Consider the following 13942-nt stretch of genomic DNA (forward strand, 5'->3'; position numbering starts at 1 on the left):
ACAAAATGTAACATTCACTTTGCTTTCTGAAAAAAAGTGCTCTTCATTCACAAACAAAATCCATTTTGTTGCAGTTTTCCACGTTTGTTTTGTGTTGCCGCTACTCGCTGCCGCCATGTCTGTATTGAAAGTGACGACGCATCGACGCACATTTTTTTACGTCGACGTATTTTACGTGTCGACGTAATCGATTACATTGACGCGTCGTCCCAGCCCTAGAATGAAAGCCAATAGAAGGAAAGAGCAAGAAAGAATATATGTGTGTGAATGGGAAAGAGACGAGTGGAAATGTGCACATGCAAAAAATAAAGTCAAGGCAAATGAGTGTCAATACTTGGGGTCAACCGTCCAAAGCAACTGACAAGAGAGGTGAAGAAGGTTGCTAGGCAGGATGGAGTAGGTAGAGACTAATAGAGTTGAAAACTTAGTATATCAGACCGAGATGGGTTGTACATGTGCAGAGAAGGGAAAGTGGATATAATGAACAAAAATGTTGCATATGGAGCTGCCAGGTAGGACAAGAAGAGCAAGGCTTCAAAGCAGGCTGCTGGTTGTAGAGGATATGCAGAGGGCTGGTGTGACAGAGAGGATGGTAGGGATAGGATGATGGAGGAAGATGAGCTGCTGTGTTGACCCCTAAAGGGAGCAGCCAGAAAAAGAAGAGTCATGCCGTTTCACATTACAACCCACAAAAGTGAGACAGAACAGTTGAGACTGAAAGTATCGGCATATAAGCCATGTTACCCCATCACTCAACAAAATGTTTATTTATTAAAGCTATGGTGAGAAGATATCACAGCTCAGATAATCTGACACAGACGTCACACAACAAATTCAGTTTCTTTCTTCTCTTTTTTTCATACTGTCCTTTACTCCTCTCACTATTGCTTTTTACTCAGTATACATGCAACCCCAATTCCAAAAAATCAGGACAGTGGGAAACATAAATCGAGATGTGTTGTTACCATCAAATTTACAATGAGCAAGTACTTTTCATGAAATAGTAAAATGCCACAGTTGAAACATCTGATACGTTTTGTGTATTTATGAAATTTGCTGATTTTTACGTTCTGTTTTTATTCAACCATCCAAACGTTTCCTGAGTTGGGTTTGCAGATAGTCTTCTCTCTTTGCTCCCTCTTTTGGTGTCTTTCTGTTTTGTCCATTTGTAAATTTTCCCTTAGAGAAAATATCACGTTTTACTTGGTTGGCTGAGGTGCAAAAGGTGACTTGTACAGCTCTAAAAAGAGGAAGTAACTGCTGAAAACAAATAAAGGTTCTATTAAGTAGTCACACCGGAGCATTCTGCTTGTTTATTCTAGTGAAAAATGAATACAACAGCTATGTTTTAGGTTCCCACATCCTTGCAGATGTATTATGCCCAACCTGAAAATATAAATTGTTTGTTTTTTTGTTCGAGTCACAGCTCAGTCCCCTGAACTCTCATTTATCCCTCCACCTGTGCTCACTATTAGACACCACACATTCATCCAATGAATTCTGTCATTACCCCTAATGAGAACAGATGTTTAATTTAAGTGTCCTAGCATTCTGTTCACCAATTAGGGATAAGTTACTTAACACCTTTACTTCATAACATGTCACTTAAAGGAGGAATGATTGTTTTTTTAAGTGTCTACATATGGTACAGGGCAGAATGTCTGTACTTGGTGTAAATGTTGCTAATATCTCTGCCCGTCTCACTTCCATCTATGGCTCTCTCTCTCTAACAGATAGTAGCCAGCCTTCCCTTTCCCAGCCCTCTTTGACCCTGCAGAGTTTTCCCTATGGAGGATGCGAGTCGGTGGAGATCTCCTACCAGAGTGGTATGTGGACTGTTTTAAATAGTCCCTCAGTTAGGTGGTCCCTTTCTTTGTTTGGAGGTATAACATTGACATATCAGGTAAATACAGAAAAAAAATGTTTTCACAGCCACCTACATATTTGACAATTTGTAAAACGTACTATATATCTCAGATTTGAAAAAGAAAAAAGGAGGAAAAAACATTGCAGTCATGTAGTCGTCTAGGAGTTAAAGAGTTCTGTGTGTTCTGTTTAGTTTTTTTGAGTAAGTTTTTGTTCATTGTGCAAATTTAGGGTAATTTAGAGAATGGATCGGAATTTCTCAGAATCAGAATGAATGAACTTCATAAAGAGGGAAATGCAATTTGGTAGAACAAGTTTCAGGATCCTTGCATTAATGCATTCATCCACCCACCCACTCACCTTCCCACGTACTTGTTATTCATCTTTGTGTTTATGCACTCATTTTTCTCTCTCTCTGTAAAACGTTTCTGTTCCTGCAGGTCAGTTCCAAGCAGGCCAGTTTCAACCAGCTATTCGAGTAGCAGACCTCCTCCAACACATCACCCAGATGAAATGTGGCCAAGGCTATGGTTTTAAGGAGGAATATGAGGTGAACACACATACGCACAGGAACTTACTGAGAGTGACAGTAATGCTTCTAGTAGTAATAATGTCAAAGGTCATAGCTATAGCTTAGCAGTAGCAGTTTAGCAGTAAATTGGAAATATGAGTGGCCTCATTTGCAAAAGTAGTCTGAAATGTTCTCTCACTGTTGTTGCTGCCAAGTTGTGTGACAACTGTGTGTTGGTCTTTTTTTGTTCCTGAATAAGAGTGTGAGATTGAATTTAGTTTAATGCAAAGGCAAGTTATCAATTATTAACTCTTCATCTCATCAATATTTGAAAATTAAACAAGCAGACGCTGTAGTAAACTTTTTTCTTTGCATTTGCTGCTGCTTTTCTTTTTAATTAGTTTTTTCTGTTTTTTTTACTTAGCGAAAACCAATGCCTAATCTTTTCTCTTACATTTTCAGCAAGTTTTTCTTTAGTTTTCTTTTACTCAAACTATCAGTCTTTCCTTTATTGCTCTGCTTTGAAATACCATCCATGCTTTAATTTTTAGCATTTTCTTTCACTTCTGTTCCTCACTTTTTGCCATCAATTCTCTTTTAATGACATTCTGTTGTGCGGTCTCTTCATACACAAGTGGAGCATTATCTGTCTGTCTCTGCCGACTGTTTGTTTAGAGCACAGTTTATCACATATAGACATTTTCATAATCATTCTTTGTCACTGGCGCTCTGCCATACCCTCATTTTACTCCCAAATCCAGATTCTCAGATTTCATTCATTTATTCCACTACCAATCTATTCTTCCTTACTGTCTTTATTTTATTTTCCCTTCATTTGCCTCATCTCTGTCACTAGAAATAAATCTTTGAAAAGGCATGAGAGAGACTCTATTTTTCCTCTATCTCCTTCAACCTCCCACTCTCATAAGAATGAATATTTTCTATTACTGACTCTGCTTGCGTGTTGAAAATTGTCCCTCCGTGATACCGTACGTTATATTTTCATTTGCTTCCTGTCATTTTGGTTTAAACCCACTGATACGTTTCAGGGGAGAGCAAATGTGATTTATTGTTGAATGTGTGTATGCCTCTGTGTGTGTGCATTAGAGCGAGAGAGAGGGAGAGAGAGAAAAAGAGCTGATAGCTACCAGGTCTATCTATTTAATCTCAGAGATTAAAAGGAGACACTAGACAGCATAGAGGGCCCCACCTCTAACTTTTTCAGTCATTTCATCAGATTTTGAGGTAGTTTTAAAAGACAATGTACCATTTAATGTATGTTTCATGTTATTTAAATGTCACAACAACTTTAGTCCTGTCAATCCTATGGTTAATCAAAACTTATATATAAGTAACGTCAACACCCTCTTCTATCATTCCCTGTCCTTTCACCCGCAACCGTATAGTGTCTATAGCAAATTGAGTTTTCTAGAGGAAGCTACTAAACCCAGACAATTTCTCTCCAGCTGTCTCCAGTATTTTGGGTGTACGTGTGTTTGTGTGTGTGTCCGTGTACGCGTGTGTCTTCATCTGTCACCACAACCCATATGGAGCTTTCCTGTCCTTGTCTCTGCATGCGGTGTGACCTCCATTGTTGAAACCCATTAACCCCACTAACACCAACAGAAGCCACACTGTCAACATTTAGCTCCTCACTGGGATTACACCTTTTACTTCTAAAGTAATATTCCACATTGTTTGACACCTCATAGGGTGGACGAGTTAAGTAGCCATTATATCATTACCCTTCATGTGATGCAGTCCAAAAATATATAGTGCCCCTATTTCGGTGGAGAGTTTTTGGATGATGCAGATCAAAAGTGTAAATAATTAATTCCACCGTAATTATATTGTAAATGGAATATTTTATTTAATTGAACTCTTACTGCAGAAAAACCTAAAGCACCCACTCAGCAGTGCAAAGAGACTGTGTGTGTGGTCCACCCACTCAGTGATTTTATACAAAATGCTAATAATCCCAATCAGCAATATAATTCAAATAAGAAGAGTCTGATTAAAACTGTGTTATGTTTTCAGGTCAAGAAAATACAGCCAACCCACACCTCATGCAAATGTTCTCTCTCTCTTACACAGGCACACACGCACAATCTCACTCTCTTGCTCTCACATGGTATCACACATGGAGCTTCTAACTAACATTAGGACGACACAATTTTCTGTCTTTTTGGTAAATAAACATGAACTATGCAACAGTGGAAAGTCCTACTTACAGTCCACACACACACGCATTCTCACACGCATGCACAGACACACATATTGGACTCAGACGCATATGCCACTTGAAACAATCCATTTTCTGCTTGACTGAGCAACAAGTTTAGGTGTTTGTCTTTCTGTCACAATGTGTTTGTATTGTCTAGTTTGTGTGTGTGTGTGTGTGTGTGTGTGTATGTGCATGTCTGTGTATATAGGTCATAACGCTGTTCAAAAGTGAATGCTGTTGTCTGTTCTTAAGCTGTTAATGGACTAAAAAAGGACTGTCCTCTTGTCCCTGTAGTGAGAATGTGTGTTTGTGTGCCCATATGAATGAGCAGTACTAAAATAGTTCAGTGTCCATATGGCAGCCTTTGGGAGTTGGGGTTTGGTTGCTTAATGCAAACTTGAGAGTGATCTTATACATGTGCACGCACAGACACAGGCACACACACACACATTTTCAATAAATCATAGTACACATTCACACATACAAATATTTCAACGAATCTGTGCATAGACAAATGAGTAATGAGAATGCACAAATGCAATGACAAGCACACCCACACACACATACACATTTTGTCCTTGCCATGTTTGTAAGGTTTGTCACATAGGCCAGTATCACAGCAGGGAGTAAGAACAATCTGTCTTCTCTCCTCCAGCAAAGGGCTGAAAGGATAATGTCTTTCAGACCAAAGCAGCAGAACAATGAACTCAAAGTTTTTGTCTTTTTCAGCTTTTCTTCTATTTACCTGTGCATTTTGATTTCAAATATTTAAAAAAAAAATCCAAAAACAAATAAAAAAAACATCTTCCCTCTTCTGTAAAGTTGAAGCTTGCTGGTAGTTGCCTTTTTTAATTCAGTGTAGGAATTTAAGCAGATTACCCCTGCCAGTAAAGCTGGAATGAGGTTATGTTTTCAATCCTGTCTGTTGGTCTGTTGATTAGATATCTCATATTTAGCTGAAATTTGGCAGAACAGTTACCTGGCTAAAGTAGTGATCCAGTTGGGATGGATAAATCTGGTATTATGCCATTAGAAAATATCTAACCAGAAGTTCTGTGGAAAGTCTAACTTTTTACATCCAGGTTGACAAATAATAATCACTGCCTTTATCCTTTTTTTCTGTGAGAGTGTAGTTATGTTTAAGCCACGGACTGTTGATTGTCTTTTCATTCATATTCATATTCATTTTACTGTTTCAACTTCTGCCAGCCCATGTGTCAGTATACAAGCTCTAGGCATCAGACCATATGTGCTTGCATATTTCTGTGTGTTCATACTCGAATATGAAACTATTTGTGTGTGTGTGTGTGTGTGTGTGTGTGTGTGTGTGTGTGTGTGTGTGTGTGTGTGTGTGTATGTGTGTGTGTGTGTGTCTGTCTGTCTGTCTGCACATGCATGTGGACATGTGTATGTTTAGGCCCTGGCAGAGGGACAGACAGCACCCTGGGAAACAGCCAAGAAGGATGAGAACCGCAACAAGAATCGCTATGGCAACATCATCGCTTGTGAGTACTGCAATGACAGGAATGAATACTCCTGCAGTACTTTTTGCTGAATGTGGCTGTGTTACGCATTTAGTAAAGTTTGAACTGTAATCTGGCCTTGTGAGGTTTAGTGTGGTTTATTTTAGTCTTTATTTGATACTGCTTATTTTAATTTATTTATTTTAGCCATTTTTACCTTGGTGTTTGTTTTGACTGACTAATTTGGTTTGAATATTGGCTTAAATATGTAACCGTCTCTTCAGTTGGATTTTTCTACAGTACAAATATGTTTCTCCGTTAACTGTCCAGCCTGAAGCTTCACATTAGTTTGGTGTGCTGTGTTTCATTTGTAACCACAGGATTTCATTTATGAACCATTTGGTAAAATACAAATATCAAGCATTCAACCTTGCGGCTCCACCTCACACACCTTGCTCACACTCATACACGTGTCCTCCAGTGCATTTCAGAGCAGATCTCTGCTACTTGCGCACTTGTAAAGTGTATAATAATAATAATAATGATAATAATAATGATCATAATAAATTCTGCATGATGGCATTTTGGTTTCGGTTTGTTTAATAAGCAAGCATATGTATTGCTTTGTTTTTTTGCATTCCATCAATTTTTCTCTCTGCTCGCCCACCAGAACCCTCTCTGTGGTATAAGAGCACCTGATTTATAAATTAAGCCCTGAGTAATAATATGAATTCTATGAAATCAGATAAAAAAAAAGTACACACTGCTGTACATACAGCACCACAGTGACTTGTGACAGAGAGTTTTACAATACCAATTACAATACCAGTTAGATACCAGTAAATATAAATACATGGTGATGAAGGAGACTATTGTTAATATTTATATTTCCCAGAACTTCATAAGTCATATTTTCAGGGGTAACTTGCAGAGGAGCCAGATTTCTATGGGCCCCCTGTAGTTCCCACTTTGGGAAGTGGTCTCCTGTGATTGCTTTTGGATTGGCTCATATGCACGCATTAAACAAAAATAGAAACAAAACATCTGAACAAATAGTTGTCTCTGTGAAACTAATTGCATTGAGTGTGCTTGATGTATTAAAGCATTGCCACAAAATTCTCTTCCCTCTATGGCTGCTGTGAGGTTCTGTTTGTAGCTGAAATGCATCATCATCAAAACTGTTTGAATAACATCAATAGCAAGTTTTCATTATATTTAAAATTATTAGGAAGACAAACAGGTACAAAAATATGCTGCAGCATGAAGGAGGACACCCTCCTTTAGCTGCAGAACTCAAGTCCATATTTATGGGGCTCCATATGCCCTTAAAGTGTCCTTTACCTTTTTTGAAATTCAATTCAGTTTTATTTTCATTGTGCCAACTCACAACAACAGTCATCTCACGGAGCTTTATATTTTAAAGACACTACAATAATATAAAGAAACCTCAACAATCAGACAATCAGACCTATGAACAAGTATTCCTCACTCCACCAAACTTTGGGTATGTCATCGATGGAATGGATGATAATGGATGGAATTATCTGGTGACTTGGTTTTGAACTGGGCTTTGAAAGATGTCCACTTGGGACAACACACTGACCAGACCACTTTTAAGAAATGCTACTTATGATACGCTACTGCAATTATACTGAAACATTGATCTCTGACAGCAGAACCATTTAAATTAATGGGGGAATGAAGACAAAAACAAAAAACTCAAGACTGCATGTTAATATAGGACTTCAACTTTATTTTATTTTTTATTTTTTCAGCATCTGCTTCGTGTAAACCAATATCAGATTTATCAGTCACATACTTAGAGTTTCTCTGGTCAGGCAGAACAATCTTCTTGGATTCTTAGCATGTCTTTTTTAAACTCAACATTTATGATAGCTTTTTTATTTTTTATTATATTTTTTTGGTCACCTTTGTCAGTGTCTGGATGCGACATAGCTTGATTATAAATGAAAGCGCTTGCTAGCCTTGCAACATTTATGCCTTTCTAACACTATTAAGATCAATCTCTTGGAAGAAGGCAGTGTTGCACTGGCACTTTCACCATTTTAAAATATATGATATTGTAAGCATGTCCCTTATTTTACTTGTGTCATTTTGTTTTGTTCAGAATTTCCAAATAACACAACATGAAACCATTGCAAGTGCTGCTATCTTGTTATCATTGCAATAATAAAGCGAAAGGATAATAAACTCACTATTGGTGCTTTTCTTTTGTTGGATGCTCTTGCTCATGTATGCTAAATTATTGGGGAAAGGCTTATAATCTTTAAAAGAAAAAAAATTAATTTAGAATTTTGATTTTAAGTTTATGCAGAAAGAAAACCATCTTTTGGCATATCGCCAGCCCCCCCCCCCCCCCCCCCTTTTTTTTTTTCTTTAATAACACAATATCAAAGTCGACTAAAACTCATATCCCCGTCTTTGGTAAGTCTGATACACATGTAAAAAATAACTCTGAATTTGCAGAGGGATTTATTTCAATCCTTGATGATCAAAGCCACCAGCCCCTATTTTATTCAGAGAGAAGGGTTTTTTTTCTTAACATTTATTTTGGAGCGTAGACAGAGTGCTGTAATGATATTCAGATTGGGGACCATACGATATGTAACGTAAATGTGATTGTGTTTGGTCATTAGAGTTAGCATGTGAATGTGTGTGCATGAATGATGTTTCTCTGATTGGATGTTCTGTAGAGGAGTGTTTGTGTGCTTGCTGGTTAAATTGTACATTGCAACCTCAGACCTCTATTAGGTTTGAACAAGAGAAGCATATTGTTTGGCTAAAGTTTTAATAAGCTCCTTATGGGTGTGTATCTACATGTTTTAGCATGTGTGGCTTTGCCTTACCCACATGGCCAGTATGATCCAGAAGATTATTTTTGAAAATCTAAGTGTGTGTGTGTGTGTGTGTGTGTGTGTGTGTGTGTGTGTGTGTGTGTGTGTGTGTGTTGGCCACTCAGATCAGTGTGCACGTACATATCTCATTACAGGGGTTTAGATGTCAAGGCAAAGACACTGTTGTAACCTGAAGGCTTTAAAATGAAACACTGTGCTGAAATGAAATAGCCTGTCAAGGACTTGATAGCCAACAGGAATTATGATAAATTTGCTATTAGTATAAATCCTTTAATTACAAGGACCTAGTAATGGAAACTGTCCATCTTGCTTTCTGTGATTATACAAAGGCTCATTTTCTTGGGAAAATGTTTCAAAAGGCCGTAGGGGAAATGACTTTTTTCTGTATCTTTATGAGAACAAGGAATGTGTTGAGAGACAGAATAACTGGCTAACGATCAAACTTTAAAAACGAGTAAAAGGTTCTTCCATCATTTTAAACTTTGACTTGCCTTCTGAAACCAATTATTTGCATTTTGCTTTGAAGCTCACAAGTTTAACAAAGTTCATAAACACATATAGTTCTGCTTGTTGGACTTTGATTAAATTTGAATCCATTCAAGCTTAAACATAGTTTATATTACACATGATGCTGAGACCACAAGACAGCTTTTTAGCACAGTTGTGCAGCGCTGCATCCCATTCACCACTCCAAACTCAATCAGCAATCAGTTTTCAGTGAAGCCCTATAAGTGGCAGCAGGAAGGGGTTTATGTTAAGACTCACCAAATTAGGAGTTCAAGTGACATCTATGTTTATCAGTTAACATCTGATCTCATTGTCTCAGAGGTCGTTTCGGTGTCATCACGGTGACAGCATCTCTAACCCAAACAAATGCCCATTGAACCTTCACAGATCACTGTGAATGGAGCCTAAGTTTGTGGTCTGGCTTTGTGAGATTTAAGCCAACATTCTAGTTCTAAGCTTTTAAATCTCTTCTGAGGCAGCTGTGATAATTGTTCCATCCTTGTGAGGACGTTTCCTTATGTGTGACTTCTCAGCAGCACTCTCTCTCCTTTCCACATACACACACTAATGCGTACTTTTACCACCTCTTTTTTCCTCTCTCGTTCTCTCTCTGGAACAGTTTGGAAAGGGCTGATTCGAGTTGAAGTGTTAACACACTCTTCCTCCGGCCATCTGCCAACGCAAACGGTTGATGCCATGTTTGAAATCCCTTCAGCACACTAAATAAATGTTAATCTACCAGCCTCCTGTCCTCCTATCTACTCAACACTTTCCCTCCTCTCCCCACTTGTTCTCATAACTTCCTTTCCTCAACACTCGGTTTTTGCAATTCCTTTTTCTCTCTTCCCAATCCCTTTTCATCTGTCTTCTACAATCTCATTTTTCCTTTCTTCCCTTTTCTCACCAATCAACCTCTTTTCACCTCCTTGTTCTTCATTTTACTTTTTCTTTACTCCTTTCCCTCCGTCTATCACCTCCCACTGCACTTTTCTCGACATGTCGTCTCCTTTCACCTCACCCTTTCTCCCTTTTTTGGAAATTTTAACCATATTTTTATCTCCAATTTAAATTCACTTCCCCTTTTCTCTCCCTTCTCTCTTCAATCCAGTCATGTTTTTCTCATTTCATCTTTTTTCACCTTTCCTTTCTTCCTCTCTTTTTCCGTGATTCTATCCAATCTGTTCACCCTCTCTGATCAACATTGACAGTTTATGGGTTGAGGCAAGGCGCAGTAGTGTTTCCTCATTATAGGCATCTGTCTGCTTCTATTTCCTCCTCCCTCCTTTGCATCCTTCTCCTCCGCTTTGCTTCTTTTTCCTTTCTTTTCCCTCTTAGCTCTCAGTTCTACCCATATGGTCATTCATAATTCAACAGAGGCCTTTCTTTAAACTAAAATGCATATGTGCAAAAAGGAGTTGTGTGTACTAGTGCATTATGCAGTGCAGCCTTGCACAGCTTCATTAACAGACCTTAAAATAAAGAGTTATATTTTTTTAAGCTTTTTGTAACTTTCAGACAAACCTTTAGAGGCTATTTGATGATCAGAATGTGGTTTTAGGGTTAAGGTTAGTTTACAGTTAGGATTAGGCATTTAGCTGTGATAGTGGAGCTTATGGTAAGAGTCTAAGGAATGCATAATATCATTGAGCATCCTTCCTTTGTTTTGAGGTCTTTGTGTTCTCTAAGAGAAAAAAAAGGAAAGCAGGAGGTGATGCATTCTCAAGTCTGTTGTACGGCAAAGGCCATGATAGATTTCCTTTTGACTGCTATTATTAGTCTTCATGCACACTCCTGCATCATATTTGGAGTGTTTATTTCTCCTCTGTATGGCATTTTGCCAGGCAGTTTGTGCTTGTGTATTCCCTGGATTACATTTAAAGGTAATTTTAGTACATTTTAATGAATTGATTTTGCTACAAATGTTACTGTTTATAAATCTTGGTCTGTCTAGGTTTTCACACTGCTTCATAATTTAAAATTAATCTCACTGCCTGACAAAAAAAAATAAATAGTGTTGTACATTAAACTGATTAGTTAAGTTAGACAGTCCCAGGAGGGAAATGTATTGGTGTTTCCACAAGAGTTGAGTTCGAGCATTAGAAATGCCACCATTGCTATAAACTCAGAGAAATATAGAGTCAGGTATCTGTGGATTCAGTTTATATTTTGCAAGAAGACAGCCTCTCAGTATTTTACCTGACTGCTGAGAAAATGTATTTTCTCACCAACTGCATCGAATCAATAACGAAGTCAGAAGTCAGTGTGGTGTTTCTTTAATATATTTCAGAAACCATCTGTTTAACCTACACATCAATGATCATTGATTTGCTTATTGATTTCTTCATATTGCTTTTTGCATCACTGGGAATTCTGTATTATAAACCTCAAAAACGAAAACCAGTTTGACGCAAAAAACAAAACTGAATAAAACAAAAACCTGTTGCTGTAATAAGTCATTTAACTTTATAGAGAGTTTACTCAGTGTGTAATACTGAGTAAGAACTCTCTAACAGTTTGTAATATACAAATATAGACGTACACACACATCTATACTCTCTTTGTTCAGCTCCTTCTGCACTTCGTTTTCCCCAAGAGGATTGCTGAAAATAAAACATTTTTTAGGTAACTCATTAGTGATATGTGTTCTGTTGGAAGCAGATTTATGTGTTGTATCTGTCTCATTTTTTTTGTACCAGGAAACTTTATTTTCCCAGTTCTTTCTCTTCTCAACTACATTCATGTTTTTTTCCTGAATCTCATTATTTCCATTTTATGTTTATTGTGAAAAAGACAAAAAGGCACAGTTTAGCTCCTTAACTTTGAAAACTGACTCAAGTTACATCTAAAAGCTTTGTGACTCTGTTTCCTCACTGTAGACAAAATGCTTAAAAATTTTAAATTGCCAAAGTGAGAATGTGCCACTCCATAGTCTGTCATTTTCTTTTCTTGCTTTTCCTTTTATCTTCCTTCATCCGACTTCCTTTTTCTATTTTTTTCCCCACATTTTGGTCTTTTTTTCCCCCTCTTCCTGTCTTCTCTTTCTTTCTGAAATGTAACTGACTCTCCCCTCTGTCGCTAACTACTTGTCTAAACTTAATCTATTCGTGTTGCATCAGTCATTCTATCCTACCTCAGCCTTTCTCACATTTTCTTTCATTTCGTTTAACCTAACCTCACTACTTCTTGTTCTTGTCTTTTGAATCTCTTTCTGACTCCTTCTGTTCACTAATGTATTGTCCGTAAGGTGAATAAGAATCATTTCACAGGCTGGTAGTCTTTTCCAAGACACTGTTACTATGCACAGACACAGGTTTTACACCTCCAAGCATCACTGGCATAATCAGGATCCCCTCCTGCATCATGTTGCTTCTCATTACAGCAGAGGTGACGTAAGTGTGTGTGTGTGTATGAAAGGGAAAATGAATGCAAGAGAAGATAAGGGCATTGTGTGTACGGGGTTCTGCGCGGAGAAAAAAACAAAGTGAACAGGCAAAGAAGGTTTTAAAAACAAGCACAACTGTGTATGTGTGTGAGAGAGAGTGACTGTGTGCGTGTTAGTTTTATATGCAGCTGTACACAGTGTTTCTCCCCTCTTCCTATCCTCTCTGGCTCAGATTCGCAACACGTCTGTTGAGCTGCTCTGAACTCAGAACGCCAACAACTCCTCTGAAGTGTTTGACCAAAGAACCACAACAAATATTAGCATCCTCCAAGCTGTCACAAATACTCACACACACACACAGTTATACAAATAAACACACGCTCTGAACAAATGAGAGAGAGTCCCACACCTGCAGTCTATACACACGCACACGCACACGCATGCACGCACACATATATATTACTCAGGTTTGTACAGATCACAGCAGTCTGGTTTGTGCTTGATTGCTTGTAGCAGTGCAGTACTGCTGCAGTATTATTCCACCCACAGACGTACAGTAAGATTTGTGTTTTTCAGAAACTCTTTCTTTTCTCACGATGAGCATTCTTATTTCAAAAGTAACCTGTGATGTTTTTAAAAAAGTCATATTTAGAAACAGATGTTAGAATATATGATGGAATAGACCTAAACAACTTTAAATAAATTCACTAATAATAACAATAATGGATTGCATTTATATAGCGCTTTTCGGGGCCCTCAAAGCGCTTTACAATTCCACTATTCATTCACTCTCACATTCACACACTGGTGGAGGCAGCTACAGTTGTAGCCACAGCTGCCCTGGGGCAGACTGACAGAAGCGAGGCTGCCATATCGCGCCATCGGCCCCTCTGGCCAACACCAGTAGGCGGCAGGTGAAGTGTCTTGCCCAAGGACACAACGACCGAGACTGTCCGAGCCGGGGCTCGAACGGCAACCTTCCGGTTACAAGACGAACTGTCAACTCTTTGAGCCACGAGTGCGGTCCTTTACAAAGTTCTTTACAGTAGCCAGTGTTAACCACTGGTGTTAATGTGCTACTTAAAACCAGCTTCAGCTTATCCCAGAGCTACC

The 13942-nt window shown here is 38.3% G+C and overlaps 1 protein-coding gene across 8 annotated transcripts in view; it reads left to right on the forward strand.

Moving 5' to 3' along the window:
- ptprt (protein tyrosine phosphatase receptor type T) overlaps positions 1 to 13942 on the forward strand; it is a 310486-nt gene that overhangs the window by 256355 nt on the left and 40189 nt on the right. For all 8 annotated transcript variants that reach the window (XM_082534416.1, XM_082534409.1, XM_082534410.1 and 5 more), the window contains 3 exons: positions 1734 to 1826; positions 2307 to 2416; positions 6019 to 6106. In XM_082534416.1, coding sequence (XP_082390542.1) covers positions 1734 to 1826; positions 2307 to 2416; positions 6019 to 6106 — 291 coding nt within the window. The remainder of the gene's footprint in view (positions 1 to 1733; positions 1827 to 2306; positions 2417 to 6018; positions 6107 to 13942) is intronic.

The sequence above is a fragment of the Aulonocara stuartgranti genome (assembly GCF_965226115.1).
Source record: "Aulonocara stuartgranti genome assembly, chromosome: 5".
In the NCBI taxonomy this organism is placed as follows: Eukaryota; Metazoa; Chordata; class Actinopteri; order Cichliformes; family Cichlidae; genus Aulonocara; species Aulonocara stuartgranti.